Source organism: Ylistrum balloti, unplaced genomic scaffold, assembly GCF_031769215.1.
Source record: "Ylistrum balloti isolate Yb309-2 unplaced genomic scaffold, AGI_CSIRO_Ybal_v1 Utg369856, whole genome shotgun sequence".
Taxonomy (NCBI): Eukaryota; Metazoa; Mollusca; class Bivalvia; order Pectinida; family Pectinidae; genus Ylistrum; species Ylistrum balloti.
In genome coordinates this window covers 670935-688237 of record NW_026782006.1, presented here as the reverse complement: position 1 = coordinate 688237, position 17303 = coordinate 670935, and the positions used below count along the sequence as shown (strand labels likewise).

The window sequence follows — 17303 nt, the reverse complement described above, 5'->3', positions numbered from 1 at the left end:
GAAAACTCCTAGTTATAGGTTATGTAGACTAGAAAAACTCCTTGTTACAGGTTATGTAGACTAGAAAACTCCTTGTTACAGGTTATGTAGACTAGAAAACTCCTTGTTACAGGTTATGTAGACTAGAAAACTCCTTGTTACAGGTTATGTAGACTAGAAAACTCCTTGTTACAGGTTATGTAGACTAGAAAACTCCTTGTTACAGGTTATGTAAACTAGAAAACTCCTTGTTACAGGTTATGTAAACTAGAAAACTCCTTGTTACAGGTTATGTAGACTAGAAAACTCCTTGTTACAGGTTATGTAGACTCTCCTTGTTACAGGTTATGTAGACTAGAAAAGGTTATGTAAACTCTCTTGTTACAGGTTATGTAGACTAGAAAACTCCTTGTTACAGGTTATGTAGACTAGAAAACTCCTTGTTACAGGTTATGTAGACTAGAAAACTCCTTGTTACAGGTTATGTAGACTAGAAAACTCCTTGTTACAGGTTATGTAGACTAGAAAACTCCTTGTTACAGGTTATGTAGACTAGAAAACTCCTTGTTACAGGTTATGTAGACTAGAAAACTCCTTGTTATAGGTTATGTAGACTAGAAAACTCCTTGTTACAGGTTATGTAGACTAGAAAACTCCTTGTTACAGGTTATGTAGACTAGAAAACTCCTTGTTACAGGTTATGTAGACTAGAAAACTCTTTGTACAGGTTATGTAGACTAGAAAACTCGTTGTTACAGGTTATGTAGACTAGAAAACTCCTTGTTACAGGTTATGTAGACTAGAAAACTCCTTGTTATAGGTTATGTAGACTAGAAAACTCCTTGTTACAGGCTATGGAGACTAGAAAACTCCTTGTACAGGTTATGTAGACTAGAAAACTCCTTGTTACAGGTTATGTAGACTACAAAACTCCTTGTTATAGGTTATGTAGACTAGAAAACTCCTTGTTACAGGTTATGTAGACTAGAAAACTCCTTGTTATAGGTTATGTAGACTAGAAAACTCCTTGTTACAGGTTATGTAGACTAGAAAACTCGTTGTTATAGGTTATGTAGACTAGAAAACTCCTTGTTACAGGTTATGTAGACTAGAAAACTCCTTGTTATAGGTTATGTAGACTAGAAAACTCCTTGTTATAGGTTATGTAGACTAGAAAACTCCTTGTTATAGGTTATGTAGAGTAGAAAACTCCTTGTTATAGGTTATGTAGAATAGAAAACCCCTTGTTATAGGTTATGTAGACTAGAAAACTCCTTGTTACAGGTTATGTAGACTAGAAAACTCCTTGTTACAGGTTATGTAGACTAGAAAACTCCTTGTTACAGGTTATGTAGACTAGAAAACTCCTTGTTATAGGTTATGTAGACTAGGTTATAGGTCAGTTAGTATATTTTTTAAGGCTTACTAGAAAACTCCTTGTTATAGGTTATGTAGACTAGGTTATAGGTTAGTTAATATATTTTCAGGCTTACTAGAAAACTCCTTGTTATAGGTTATGTAGACTAGGTTATAGGTCAGTTAGTATATTTTCAGGCTTACTAGAAAACTCCTTGTTATAGGTTATGTAGACTAGGTTATAGGTCAGTTAGTATATTTTCAGGCTTACTAGAAAACTCCTTGTTATAGGTTATGTAGACTAGAAAACGCCTTGTTATAGGTTATGTAGACTAGGTTATAGGTCAGTTAGTATATTTTCAGGCTTACTAGAAAATTCCTTGTTATAGGTTATGTAGACAAGGTTATAGGTTAGTTAATATATTTTCAGGCTTACTAGAAAACTCCTTGTTATAGGTTATGTAGACTAGGTTATAGGTCAGTTAGTATATTTTCAGGCTTACTAGAAAACTCCTTGTTATAGGTTATGTAGACTAGGTTATAGGTCAGTTAGTATATTTTCAGGCTTACTAGAAAACTCCTTGTTATAGGTTATGTAGACTAGGTTATAGGTCAGTTAGTATATTTTCAGGCTTACTAGAAAACTCCTTGTTATAGGTTATGTAGACTAGGTTATAGGTTAGTTAGTATATTTTCAGGCTTACTAGAAAACTCCTTTTGATTGAAATTTGAATTGAAAAGTAAACAATTAAAATGTCCTATGTTAATGCTTTATAAAAAGCTGGTTTGATAGATGTTAAAATTTCACTTGTGATTCACTGACATAAATCTTTTGAAATTTATTTGTTCCTTATTACTGAAGGAGAGGATATCAAAAATGGTAGGTATAGTGTTGGTACCTCGATTCTTCTTCTGTAGTCTTTTCCTGGTCCTTTATCCATTATTTATCTAACCTCAACACACTAATGGTTTCTTCAATTTTTAGGGAAAATTTGTGTATTATTGTCTTCATTATATCACTTTTATCAGTTTTAATTTTTTTTTTTATTATTTTATTTTTTTTTTTTTTTTTCCAATTTTGTTACAGTAATTATGTTCTTTTTCTGATTTTGTTTATGGCTTTGAATTTTTATTTAGATTTTGTATCCGTGTTGATGTGATAGATATATATATATACAGCAATCTGCAGAACTTGATCTCACTCTGTACATAATATACATTACTTTCTTTTTTGAAATGAGAAGGCTTATAAGCTTTTACCATCATTTTTCATTGTGTGTGGAAGCCTTGCTTATCTCCCCTGGCAGATGTTATGGGCCTTATGCTGGTTTTCTCCAGTAGATAAATTGTTGACTGGAGGTGAAGGGAATTTCAGTATGGAACTACTCCTTTACAGAATCAAATTCCTTATGATGCTAACCATGACAAACATTATTTCTGCTTGTGTATACTTGCTTTGTGTTGTGTAATACCCAAAAAACTTGAAAGTAACGTGTGACTTCCGTTATTTTTTAGTTGTAATCTCGCTTTGCTCACCAAACATGAGTTGTTATAATTTAAACAATGAAAGGCAGTTCTACATGACAAGATGTATTTTTGAAAGTAACTGTGAAATAGATAAGCCTGTTTATTGTATTCTTCACTTGAATTAATTCTAGTTGTGATCTTCTTATTTTTCAACATAATTTTCCCTGCAAAGAATTCATGGATTATTTTCAAATCTGACCTCTGTTTTAAGATTTTAGGGTATGTCATGTTGTTCACACAGATCAGTTTAACTATTTCACTCTAAATTTAGCAAGTTTTTAAGATTCTTATGTTTTCAATAGTCACCAAATACCAGTAGTGAGATATTGCCTTCAGGTCTTTGGATTGACGTAATGGAAACTGATATATTTGTTCGGACTATTGATTACTGAATTCACTCCCACTTAATCCCATATACTGTACGGTACTGTTAACTTTTTATGTTTGTTATCATGTGTAACAATCTCTCTCTAACTTAAAGTCACATCTTTTGTCTTTCTTTGTTACCCTGTCATTAACAAGTTAGTAAAACATCGATATTTCTGATACTTTTGGTTTTAGCTCCTAAGGTCTATAACATAAACCTTGTCCTGGGAACATTTTAGATTTTATATTCACGGTTGAGTGAAAGGTAGTTAGATGGGTGCTAAACTCCTTGCAACTTTTTTACCTGAGTATCTCGTTATCATTACAGTCTAACATCAGGGTACATTAACTAGGTGTTCATATTTACCTGAGTATCCCGTTTAGGTGTTTATATTTACCTGAGTATCTCGTTATCATTACAGACTAACATCAGGGTACATGAACTAGGTGTTTATATTTACCTGAGTATCCCGTTTAGGTGTTTATATTTACCTGAGTATCTCGTTATCATTACAGACTAACATCAGGGTACATGAACTAGGTGTTTATATTATTTAATAGTACTTATAATTCATATAAAGACAATTAAAATGATTAATTATTTTAACTCTAACTTCCACCAATACACCAGCAGACATTTGCTTTCAACATGGTCCCTTTGTCGTGATATCCAGTGTGATGAAGATCGAAATAAAACCTGTGATATCTAAACAGTTGATTAACATTTATTGCAGCACACTAGACAAAGTGTTTCAGAAAATAATCATATTATTATCTTTGTTTTTTTACAAAAATGCCCTTACTGATCAGTACCATTGTACTTTCCTGCCTTGCTAGTACGTTTTAAAACATTTCGTCATGATTTCAGGCAATATTGACTCTGATATTTTGAACTTGGATTTATATTCACGGGCATAATTTCGATATCTGTACAGGTTCAACAATATGTATTTATATTTGTTTGAGCTGACAGAAGGTTTGTTGTATATCTGTTGGTGTGTATGTATCATTGTGTTCCAATACATGTATGATACATTGAAAGTAAGAAAGGAGCTTTCCACTCAGTAAATGGGGATATATAGCAATTGCCATGTCTGCCTATGTAACCATTCATCATAGCTCAATACACAAAGCTTGTGTATATGACTTCCCACAACAGATTTAGTTTTTATTCCGCTGTAGTGTCTTTACACCCTATTAGATTTAGGTATAAAGATTTTTATGTGATGTACTTTGTCCACTCAGATGCATCCTACAGTGATCCTCTGGGGCCTCAAATGGAACGTCCTAAGACAGCTGCTGTCCGAGGAGGGAAAGCAGAGGAGGATATGTTTGATGAAGAACTTGGAGAAGACATGTTACCAGAGTAGAGGACAGCTTCACCAACGATGTCTGTGTTGATGTTGTCAAACAAAACATTCTAATTAATAACTTTATGGTAGACTCATTCCGTCCTGACTTGAATCTCTGGATTACTATTGACTTTTAAAATTGAGCAAACCTCAGTGATTTTACATGTGCGTTAGAAGAGTACATGACATTTTTTTGTTGTGTGCAGCAGAATGGATACATCTTATAAACAGTGTCAAATTGTTTTGATGTCATTACAGAAATGCCACTGATTAGTATGTAAGATATAGTTATTTATTTATTGAAAATTGATGAAACGCAAATTTGTCAACTGTGATACTATATTCATTAAATCATTGTTACATGGAAACATATTTGTTGTGTTTGACCTATCTTCTACATCAATTAATCTTCAAACAAACATACAGTCGACAGGCCAAGTCTTACTCTCTACAGAATATGTGGATTGGTTACATCTTGATATTATATACTGTATCTTCACCACCCATAGTGATTGGTTCATACTGATCTAGAAATGAAAAATGTTTGGAAGAGATAGCCGCCCCTAAATCTACATATTAGTGTTGGACTAGTAAAAATAATTGTAACGGGTCTAACACATACCTTCTGACTCAACATCAGGGGTGGTCTTATTACAGGACCCCAGGAGCCAGCACATACTTCTGATTCAAAATCAGGGGTGATCTTATGACAGAACCACAAGAGCCAACACAAACTTCTGACTCAACATCAGGGGTGGTCTTATTACAGGACCCGAGGAGCTAGCAGATACTTCTGATTCAAAATCAAGGGTGGTCTTATGACAGAACCACAAGAGCCAACACATAACTTCTGATTCAAAATCAGGGGTGGTCTTATTACAGGACCCCAGGAGCAAACACATACCTTCTGACTCAAAATCAGGGGTGGTCTTATTACAGAATCACAGGAGCCAACACATACTTCTGACTCAACATCAGGGGTGGTCTTATTACAGAACCACAGGAGCCAACACATACTTCTGACTCAACATCAGGGGTGGTCTTATTACAGAACCACAGGAGCCAACACATACTTCTGACTCAACATCAGGGGTGGTCTTATTACAGGACCCCAGTATAAGCACATTGACTGTACAGTATAAGAATGGTGTTAATTACTGGATCAATATAATTATACATATACAAGACAAGTTGTATTTCTGTGCCTTTTATATCATTGAGACTATAATTCTACTGAATTTTAAAATGTGCTGAAATTTTCATAACTTTCGCATACCTGATGGATTTTGAACAAGTTACAATAGTTAAACCACTCTTGTAATTCTTCCATTTTATGATTTTTTTATAAAAGCCCATCATATGATGATTGATGGGCTTTTCAAATTGTCCTATATCCATCAAATGTCTGTCCGTAAAAAGTTCATGATATTTCTTGATAAGAACTAGATGTATCTATCTCAAGTGTAGGTGCCCCTTCGTCGCTACAGCCGTGTTTACTATTGGGACTGATCAGAAAAAAAAAACGACTGACAGACTGCCATCTTAGATTTTGACAATGAAAGATTATCACTATTTCTTCAGAAGGACTGAGTGAATCTTTCTCAAATTACTCATGAAGATTCCTCGTGGTCTCTACTTGCGTCATGCTGATTTTGGGAATAATGAAAAAAAGAAAGGGAATCAACTCATGGAGAGTAGTTCTAGAGGAGCTAAAACACTGCTATCATAATTTGAATTTGATAATTAAATCCGAGAGCTTGGGTCCTAGTGAAGTTGTATTCATTGTACATTGAAGCACAGGTGTTCAAAACTGCCCTTAGAGGACTGTAAAACCTTAATTCATTCTTGTTGGTGATTCATAAATCATATAAAGAAACAAAAAGTATGGGATGTTATATATGTTAATTTATTGCTTAGCATTGATTACAGGTGCATGCGATGAAATACTACAATGCATTACAGCAAATAAAAAGTCTACAAACTTGGCCGCAGTCCTAGACAGATCAGTCAAAGCGTTTCTACACAAGTCTGGGTGTCAATAGGTAAAACAAGGACTCTCTTCCTCTGATTAACACTGTTTGGCCTCTAGCAAATTTATAATTACTTCTCAATTAAACAGACTTATCAGCACAGCACACAAATTACCTCCCTTTGATGCTCTTGCTGAGGTTTGTTATTACAGAACTTCAGGAGGAAATTATTTTTATATCCATGAAATGTACAATGACCAATATCAGTAACATCTGGGAAGGGAGAGAGTCATTCAGTGAGGAAACAGGAGGATATCTACAAATGATATATAGCCATCAACCTTTACAACCATAATAGTTACAACAACAGACAAGTGTCGGTTCACAACCTGGAATGAGTAAGGCACAACCAAGATTGATAGGAGGATATGTAACATGACACAGAAATTCATCAGAAATTTGTGCGTGAAATACTTCCAAGATAACACCGGCAGGGTTTAACTGGTATCGTGTTTTCCAAAAAAAAAAAAAAAAAACACAAAAATATCAACCAGAGTTACTTTGTAGCAAGATCATTTCTGAACATGAAGGAAAAATCTATCTCCATACTTTTTCAATATGTTCCAATGAAAGCTTCAAAATTTAAGTTTGAATTTATTCTAAAAACTTTCACTCATGTCACTGATTTTAAAACTGATAATAGAGATTCACAACTGAGAGAAACAATCACATAAAAATTGTTTTAATCCTCTGTACAACATGGATTCAGCTATTGATAAGTACATCAAAGCTAAACTGTACGCACCATTGAAATCTATAGTTGAAATGAATTATGGGAAAATTAATATCAACACTGTATGTTCAGAAAGCTAGCCAAAGTCTTTGGATTTACCTCAATAACACGTTTTTTTTAAAAAAAAGCATAAATAATGACATTTTCTTCAGAAAGACATTTCAAATATGTATATGCATTGGATTTTCTACGTACTGTGCTTAGAACTTCTGAAAACGTTTTGACAACCAAGAATGCTATGGAATGGTAAAATTGGAATGTAGCAACTATTCTGAGGTTCAGAATAAGTTATTTTTAAGTCTGAAGCTTATTACTCAACCGCTAATAATACACCAATAAGCAGAACTTTAATATACTCGAAAGTTCATCACTGAAGATCAAAATAAACATAGGTGTAGAAATAAGCCTTATGTTACCAGAAAGGTGACAGGAAGTGCAGGTATGACAGAAAATTACCCGACTCAAATTAAGTTACCTTGCATGTCAAGTTACCTGTGACTTACTTGTTTAGCAAATTCACCTGCGACTACTTAGCCTGTCCATACTAAAGTTATCTGCAAGTTTGTATGACCTACGGATGAGAAACTAAAAATCACTAACATCTTTCAATACCTCCAACCTTATCAAAATATAAAACTCTTTCTATGTACATAACATATGTATCTGTGCTATATACAAATGTCCATATATATATATATACCTGTGTTTCAGTGAGCTGAACACACATTACCTTTCACACCTCAGGACTATTATGGTAAACTACGTGCACCAATTATCCTACTCACACATGTACACACATTCTGTCCACACATGCATTTCCGTTTCCACATACGTGGGGTATAATTTGTTCCTCTTCTCGTCCTATTCAATATATCGTACCTAACATATCATTATGTACAACAGCCGTAGATATGTGCCAATCTTTGTAACAGTGATATTCTATTTGTTATTGATAACAATATTTGTACAATAGGGTACAAAAAGCTGCATAATAGTTATATAAAACTCTCAGTCCTCTGTACTGTCCATGTAGGTATGACCGTACACAGCTCTCCTCTCTACGTCTATATACACTGACAGAATCACCAAGTCTAATATCAAAATGTGTACTAAAGGATCACAGCCTGCCATATAATATCGGCTAATCCCAAATCATACTCCATAATCAAAATCATACTTTGTAACCAATAATAATAATAAATGAATTTATTTAATACTTAAAATTAAAAAAAAAAAAATTGCACAACAATTTTTACGTTTATAACCTCGGAGATGTTCACAGTCTCGTTAGCTCAAAGCAGTAACAAAATATTGAAAGCAACTACAATAATTTTTATCACTTTTGATCCAGTTTTGGTTGGAATTTTAATAATTACTAATATCATTACTAAGCCAAATTTCCATAATTAAAGTAACGAGTCCCTGAACACTTGGCCGCGTAAATCTATGATAATAAACTGGGTACCTTTCAGGTGAATGATTATAAGGGGATACATTCTGTCTCTAGTACATCAAAAGTTTGTGTACTATACTGTAAACAATACATACAGCATCCAATATGTCAAGTAATTTCAAAAACAATGTAATGCCCACAGATACCAATAGTGATCTCATAAACACTGTAGGCCAGCACATGTCTTCCCAAACTCGTAAGGAAACATCCTCCAACTTTTAACAAACATTCCTGTCTAAGTCTGAAAATCAGACTGCCCAGAGGAATAACTCTCTTACGTGTTGGATGAGGAATAAGTCAACACTTCACCCATGGAACATTCTGACTTTGTCCCTCACACAGGTCTGTACTTAACATCCCAGAGTCCCTCACACAGGTTGGTACTGAGGATCTCACTGTCCGTTATGTAGTTGAGATTCTATATTTCGGAGAGTTTTCGATGCTTTGGGTTTATATTTTGGAGTTTCTTCTCCAGCTTCTGCAGCGAAGAATTTCATTTTGTCTTTGAAGGACATTTTTTCTTGCCCTTTCTTAAAAGGTTGTCCGATACTGAAGTCCTTTTGAGCATTTATCCTACTCCGTGGGTCCCGATACACTTCCTGTGCTCCGATAACAGTTGGCGTGGTTTCTGTTGTTGTATATTTTTGATCTATGTGGTTTTGTTGTGGGGTAAATGCATTACTGTTATTGTTGTCTAGTGCTGAGGGGTTGATGTTGGGTGATGATGGCGAGTTTTGGTCCGATACAGACGACCGGTATGATGACACTGAGTTACCCCGGCCTTGGTCTTCGTTATAAGTGTTTATCTGCGTCTCCAACTGAGTGTTAAATTTCACCGACTTTTTAAAGGATGGTTCTGGAGGAGCTCGTCCAGCAGTGGAATTATTTTTGTATCCATTATAACTGTTCACCATACCAGGGTTTGATCTATTTGCAGCATCATAACTAGTGGGGCCACCATTTGATCTTGTTGCAACCTCGTATGAGGAGCCACGGGTGGGAGGGGGAGGTACATTGATGGTGTACCTGTCTGGAGGAGAGTACTGTGAAGGGAGATTAGCGTAAGGCTGATACTGCTGTTGTGTTTGTACAGTCAACACCTCCAGACGTTTACGTTCATCCCCTACAGTAATTTCGCGGTTCGCTTCTCTACGTTCCCGCTCACGTTGTTCTTGTTGTTGTCGTTTGTACTCTTCTTCACGCCGTCTTGCCTCGGCACGCAGGACCTTCTCCTCAGCATCACGAGCCTCCTGAGCCTTTCTCTTCTGTTCACGCTCCTGGAAAACAAGAATTCTCACATAAGATGTCTTAAATATTAGAGGCAACAACATTTTCTGGACACTTATTAAAAGGAACTGTATTACAGCTTAGATAATAGTATGACTGAATTCCATTACAATGAAAGTTTTTTTCGTAAATAAAACAAGATAGAGCTTTTCTTTGTTTGCTTCCATTAATATCCCCTGACTATCAGTTATACATCACATACAGGAACACAGTTTAGTCATCACTTACAATTTCCTTTCGTCGCTGAATTTCTTCCATCTTCCTCGCCCGAACTTTCTCCTCTTCAGCTACCATGATGCGTTTTTGTTCCTCATAGTCTTGTCGTTGTTTCTCTCTCAGCTCCTAAATCATTAAAGATTTTCATTTTTAAAATATATATTTATATATATCCAGTGAAATCTGCAGTACAACTGACACGTATCACAGTCTGTAAATTACGAAAATCAAACACCAAAAGTTGACAGCATGGTACAAACAATGGCTATCTAACAAGTCATCCAATCAATTGTTGTATTAAATATTAACTGCTATATCAGGCTGGATTGTACATATCTGGTGAGGTCAGTTAATATGTAAAAGATAACAAATTAACCTTCTGTTTACGTAGATTTTCCTCCTGTTCTCGTTGTCTTTTCTCTTGACGCTGTCGAATCCTTTCTTGTCGTTCTTCTTTCTCCCTTTCGAAAATTTCCAGCTTTCCCTCCAAACTACAACCAGAAAACACCTTATCACCTACCCACACAATGAAATATTGATATCTTTAAAAAAAAATCTACTTAAGTTATCCAGTTTCTATCAAGTTAACAGAGTCAAGAATCTATTCTAATCCTAAACACAGTTACAAAAAAATCAAAACTGTCTCACTAAATTTTTTAATTTTTTTTCACCAAATGCATGACCATGCGAGAAATTGAGATGCAGCGTTTAGGACTTCTGGGAGAAAGTGTCAGGATGGGATGAAACAGTGCCAATGCTGATGAAGCTAGTGAATGAAAGCAGTGATATATCATCATACAATGTGCTGTAACTTTTATTTTGTGCATTGATATATCTTACTCCAAACATAACCAACACGTGCCATTTAGTCTGGGAGATTATCTACAGCAATACCATGGGGACAATGTTCATAGTATTTCATTTGCAAGGGTTCTCAACATCATTAAAGGTAATAATAATTTGTATTAACATTCAATCTGGTAGCAAAACTTACCTTTCCTCAATCCTGTTTAAAACCAAATTAGTCCTTTATTTTTAATGTATTGTTTGCATATAAAATTCACATCACAAATATGGTTGTCTTTTGAATTAACATGTTTTTTCTTCATTCTCTTGATATGATATTTTTAAGTTTGATGTCATTTGGAGATTTGTTTTGGTGATTATAACTGTGATTAAACATCCGAGAAATACTTACATTGCCTTACGTTCCTTTTCTTTGTCCATCTCCTCAAACATACGTTTGCGATTGTAATCCTCCATGTGTTTCTGGGCTTTGATAATGTCCTCCTTCAAGGTATTGATCATAAACTCACGTCCCTGTAGAAATACATGAGTTTGTACATAATAGTTTGTTTATTGAGAGTAAGAGAAAAACCTCACATACGTAGTTCAGAATATGAAAACTTTATCAAATATCAGATAAAGTTACTGTAAACAAACTTGTCTGGGCACCCTCAAATTTAATCATAATATTGATTTTAAACAAATAATTGCAATGATGAATTTGCATATTGACTACACTGTCAACTTACAGAAACTGCAATTAACTAAATCAGATTTTAGGGCTGAACGTGCTAAAATAAGGATACCACCAAAATATGTATGTTTACAGTATTGGTGCTAATTTGTAGAGATGACTTACCGCTTGCGTGTTGTTTGAAATGTCATGGTCAGAGTCATCTTCATCCTCTCCACGTCCCTCTACCTCCTGAACACGGCGCTGAAACTCCTGTTCCAGTCGTAGCTTTCTCAGCCTGTCCTGTTCCTGGGGGGATAGATATGGCCTTGATTCCAATTCTGAAATTTCAACCTCCCTTGCCTTTTTCATGTCTAGTTGTTGTTCCTTCTCAATTCTCTCCTTCTCATCACGCTCCCAAGCAGAACTCATAGGCTTTCCCTCTTTGTTACGTTCCGCCATCTCTGCAACAAGTCGGTTTTTGCTTTGAGATGTGAACTGCTGTGGAGCAGCCATATTGCGTGGCATTGTTGTGTTTTTCATAGGTGGCTGGGACATGTAGCTCTGTGGAGCCATACTGCTAGGGGGTAATGAAGCGCTTTTGTTGTCATATGGCTCATAAACATTCTGGCCTGGTGAATGCTGAGATGGAGATTCAAAGGAGCGATTTGGTGAGCGCCCCTCATAACTAATATTCTGGTAGTCATGGTTTGGCTGGTAGTGCTGAGGATGAATGTGTTGTGGTTTAGCTGGCGGCAACTGTTGAGGAGGAGGATGTCGCTGTGGTTCTGAGTAGGCCATCATGGAGTGATCTTGACGTGGGTCTTGAAAATGATGCTGGGAGTAATTTGATTGTTGATGAGGTGCGTTGTATGACTGGTAACTATTGGGAGGCATGCCGAAGCGGGGATCCCCTTGATTTGCATAGGGAGGATCCATATCATCACGCATGTGAGGGTCCGTCCTGTAGTCCTGGGAAGGAGGAGGCGGTGGCAAGGGAGGTAAATCATCATCCATATCCATACCTGCAGGAGGGGGAGGAAGCTCGGGAGGAATGTCTACTGGAGCAGGGGGTAATTCTGGGCTCTGGTGAGGGTTGTACATCTCTCTATTCTGGGGAAATTTCTGGTTCCTCTGAAGACTGGCATTACGAGGATCATTGTAACCTGGAGAATGTACCACATGAGGCTGCCCTGCCATATAGCTGGACTGGTTCATAGGTTTTGGTGACGCCTGGCCTTGCTGTGTCCTGGGGTCAAAGAAGTGGGGCTGAGACTGTCGATTGTCTGCTTCCACACGAGGAATGTCAACAGGCATCACCCGGGAGGCCGGTTTGGTGGCCACCATGGGTTTAGGTGCAGTTTGCGGTGCATGATCTAAATGAGGCTTTCTCATCTGATGGAAAGCTGGCTGTGGCTCCGTTTGTCTTGGCACTGTATTTTCATAAAAGTTAGGTTGGCGTGCCTCATTATTAGCACTCATTTTTGGAATGTCACCAGAATTTACATAGCCAGGACTGGAGTGGGGTGGAGAACGTGATGTGTTTACATAATTAGGGTCACGACCTTCGAAACTCCTCTCATGTGGTGAAGGTTGTGAATGGTGGTCATCCATGTTGTATTTTTGCTGCCATTCATGAATCTTATTAGCATTGATCTCCATTGATCTTGGTCGTTCCTCTCGCATGTCAACTCGGTCAGGTGGATGGCCAAAATACTCGGAGCGCGGCCTTTCATCTCTGAAGCTTGACTGTGAATTTCTTGATGAAGGAGGACCCCTACCCCCTGCCAAACCCATGTTTGGAGGTAAAGACTGGGCTGCTTCTGGGTACCCGCGGTCCATTCTCCCTGGGTCTGGAACATTCCTGAGCCTAGGATCCAGACCCTGCTGGTTCTCGTAGTCATGTGCCCTGGGATCACCGCGCCTGTCCATACTGTGGTTGTAATAATCGTGCTGTAGGGCACCCACAGATGCAGCTGGTCGCATTTGCTGAGGAGGCATCTGCTGTTGTTCACGACTGTCAAATGAATTGTCCATTCGAAGGTTAGGGATGGACTTGGACATTAGTCCAGGGTCTCTCAAGTCACGGGGATGCATGCCCCGTTCCTGTGGATTTGGGGGCTGGTTTTGAGACAACGAAGGGTCCCGCAGGTTTCCTGTTGATGTTGCTTTCATTCGATCAGACCCCATTCCATCACCTGGCAAAACAAAGAAAAGACTTTACAAAAATACACAAAAATAAAGATACATTAACATTTAGAAACAAATATCTTCAGAATTATGTTGATTTACTAAGACATCAAACTGATCCTATTTGTTATATCAACATTGTCTAGGGGACCTAGAACACCAGGGGTTACTGTTAATCGGTCAATGAGCCTTCAATCCCAAACAAAGCTCAAATTCAGTATAAAGTAAGAGAATAATTTCATTATCTGACAACATTTTAATAATCAATTTCAGTCCATACTAAAAACATTTACCTGTTACATTTATTATTGCAGCTAAGTTATGTTGACTGGCAGATTGTTACAACATGTCTTACAGACAAAAGAGAAATGACAGGACCAAGCTACAATGTATCTAATTCTAACATTAATTCTAATTAATCCAAAATATCTACAATTACCAGAGATTGACTATAGGCTGATTATGTCCTGTGAATCAGTCTCTATCCCGTTTTTGTTTTTTGAAAGAAAATAAAATATTTTTTTGTGTTGAAAGCTGGTAAATTTAACAAATACAAAACACTTTTAACAGCTAAATGCTAAAAATGCCATTCATATGATTTCTAATTCAATAACAAGCAGCATTACAATCATTCTCGGTTTACTTACGATACTGCTGCGCAGAGGTGATGTGCTTGCTGCGCGGATTCCTCGTAATAAAATTGCCCCCAGGTCGACCCCTTAGTGAGGCATTAGAACTACTGACCGACCCATTTAAGGTATGACTAGAGGTCAGTACCCCAGACTGACCTCTACTGTTGGAGTCGGAGTAATGTCTGGGTTTATCATTTGTGTACTGGTTATGGTAATGAGATGGTGGTGTTGCCATTGAGTGACGAGAGTGGCTTCCCTTTTCATAACCATGACGACTAGGATCACTACCATACCCAAGTGAAGAACTGCGAGAAGTGTTCTGGTCATACGGTGGCCCACTAAACACAGCACTGCCATAACCAAGTGATGATGAAATGACAGAACTTGAACCATTGTCAAGGGAAGGAATGGAAGAAGAGTTCATTATCATACTGGAATTCTTAAATCGATTGTACTCATCATTTTTAACTTGGTTGTTGTTTGGGTCACGAATCAGGCCAGATAGAGAACCTACACTTCTCGGACGTGGAGGAGGAGCATGACGGTTCTGCCTTTTGTTTACATAATTGTTGTTTCTGACATTAGCGTTATGACCACCTACAGGACGATCATGTCCAGCTGAGCGTCCCCTATGAGACAACATTTGAGCAGACTTGCTCCGCAGTAAATCCTGAGACTGCTGTTGGTCATTGTTAGCACTGTGTTTGTTTTGATGGCGATCCAGTACAAAGTTCTCAAGCTTCCTTCTCTCTGACCTGCTGAGATCAGTGAGGTCCCCAATAGATTTACTACGAATGTGTTTCCTAACACCACTCGGGCAGATCCCCTGACTTGTGTACTTCTTTAACTCCTTCTGTACAATCCTTAGATCTTTTTTCTTTTCTTCCATCTCATCATCAGCATAACCATTTGTATAATAATCGTCAGGCTCTACACCATTTATATAAGGGTTAGGTTGTCCACTGTTTACAATATTACTTTGTTGTAATCTCTGACCGTTACTTGAATGAACTTTTCCTGCTCTCACATATTCATCCCAAAGTGACCTCTGACTTGGGGTTGTTCTTCGGTCTAAAGATAAAACCTTTTTATTCTGAATATTAGCATTTTCTTTCAATTCCTCCAATTTTTTTTCTGATGCTTTTGCCTTCACTTCACGCAGATCAGCTTCTAAAATAGATCTCCAGAGGGCACTCCTTCTTCCATAAATATTTTCCATATCTTTGTGAGATACTCCCTTCCTGTATTCTGTTATGAATTTAAATCAAATCTTAAATTCCAATGTACGAGTATATGCTACCTAACATAAGCCAGTACTAAGTATTCTGCAGGATAGCCTTCACATGATTAATGACTGCGATCAGATTTATTGATTAGCTCTCGTGCATGTAAACATCACTTTTTCTTAATTTTATCAAATCAAATTAATCACAAAATGCATATCTGAATGAGAGTTTGCGACTTGTCAATTTCATAAAAAGGCTCCCTGCAAATATACTTTTCCTAAACCTGTTCCACCCTCCTCCCCTTCCCCCCAACCGGCCATCCCCCATTCCCTTTTTCACCTCCATCCCCACCCGCAGGCTAGGGTCCCTAGATTAATACGTACTGTTCAGTGACGGTGAAGAACGACTGTGAGAGGTGTTCATCACCTGGCGCTGGTCGCGGTGCCCGGGATGGTGGCGTCCACGATCCATATCTCCACTACCGTTGTAGGGGGGCGGACCTTCCTCTTGTGGTCTTGAAGACTTTTTCGGGGAGGCAGCTGGAGATACAAGTGTACAACAACGTTGCTAAGTTTCTCTACAAATTTGAACTAAATGTAAGAGAAGACATGAACTATATCAGAGAGTACACAAACATGATAATCTAAGTGTAAGAAAATCCCTACACAAACACTTTCATTGAATATAGTTTCTATCGTCCAAAACTCATATTCAGCCCTGAAGAACAGGCCAGATTATTCCCATATCTGTTCTCTTGCCTCCACTACTTGTATTTGGTCCAGAATGAAACACCAGTTAATTCTCATATCAATGATGTATAGATGAACTTGTCAGTATGTAGCCCTAACACACAGCCTCAGGAGACCACATATCAATTCCTACATCAGACAGCACCATGTCATCAATATCTAGCTATACAGATGAACACAGGTAACAGGTGCCCTTGGTATAAGCAGGAATATTGGTAAACTGAGTAAATCAAAACCCAAGCACATTTCAAATTTATTTTCCTTTTTTTTTAAGCCCCCAGATCACATGATCTGGACATATTGCTTTTGGGCTATCTTTTTGCCTGTTGTCAATTTTAACCTTGACCCTAACTAAGCACCATAAAAGGTATGGCTTTCATATTTGCCATGCATGTTCTTTGTAAAAAGACCTCTCTGGTGGTACCAAAAATTTTGACCATGTCACCTTTGACCTACATTTGAAAAATTTTAATGTTGGCCATAACTAGTTTATCACAAGAGGTATGTCTTTCATATCTGACATGTGTGCTCCTTGTGACAAGACTTACCTCTCTGCATTACAGGCGAGGGCTGACTGAGCAGGTATCTGACATGTGTGCTCCTTGTGACAAGACTTACCTCTCTGCATTACAGGCGAGGGCTGACTGAGCAGGTATCTGACATGTGTGCTCCTTGTGACAAGACTTGCCTCTCTGCATTACAGGCGAGGGCTGACTGAGCAGGTATCTGACATGTGTGCTCCTTGTGA

General features: G+C 37.5%; 2 protein-coding genes across 2 annotated transcripts in view; one reads left to right on the top strand and one right to left on the bottom strand.

Moving 5' to 3' along the window:
- LOC132545758 (intraflagellar transport protein 88 homolog) overlaps positions 1 to 4948 on the top strand; it is a 30239-nt gene extending 25291 nt beyond the window's left edge. Inside the window, exons 23-24 of the mRNA XM_060209446.1 lie at positions 2198 to 2215; positions 4474 to 4948. Of these exons, the coding sequence (XP_060065429.1) occupies positions 2198 to 2215; positions 4474 to 4598 (143 nt within the window). The 3' untranslated portion in view covers positions 4599 to 4948. The remainder of the gene's footprint in view (positions 1 to 2197; positions 2216 to 4473) is intronic.
- A 1519-nt stretch (positions 4949 to 6467) lies between these two features.
- LOC132545746 (afadin-like) overlaps positions 6468 to 17303 on the bottom strand; it is a 78348-nt gene continuing 67512 nt past the window's right edge. The window contains exons 21-27 of the mRNA XM_060209434.1: positions 16190 to 16345; positions 11945 to 13956; positions 11498 to 11619; positions 11294 to 11305; positions 10676 to 10790; positions 10312 to 10425; positions 6468 to 10073 (exon numbers count right to left, since the gene is read on the bottom strand). Of these exons, the coding sequence (XP_060065417.1) occupies positions 9189 to 10073; positions 10312 to 10425; positions 10676 to 10790; positions 11294 to 11305; positions 11498 to 11619; positions 11945 to 13956; positions 16190 to 16345 (3416 nt within the window). The 3' untranslated portion in view covers positions 6468 to 9188. The remainder of the gene's footprint in view (positions 10074 to 10311; positions 10426 to 10675; positions 10791 to 11293; positions 11306 to 11497; positions 11620 to 11944; positions 13957 to 16189; positions 16346 to 17303) is intronic.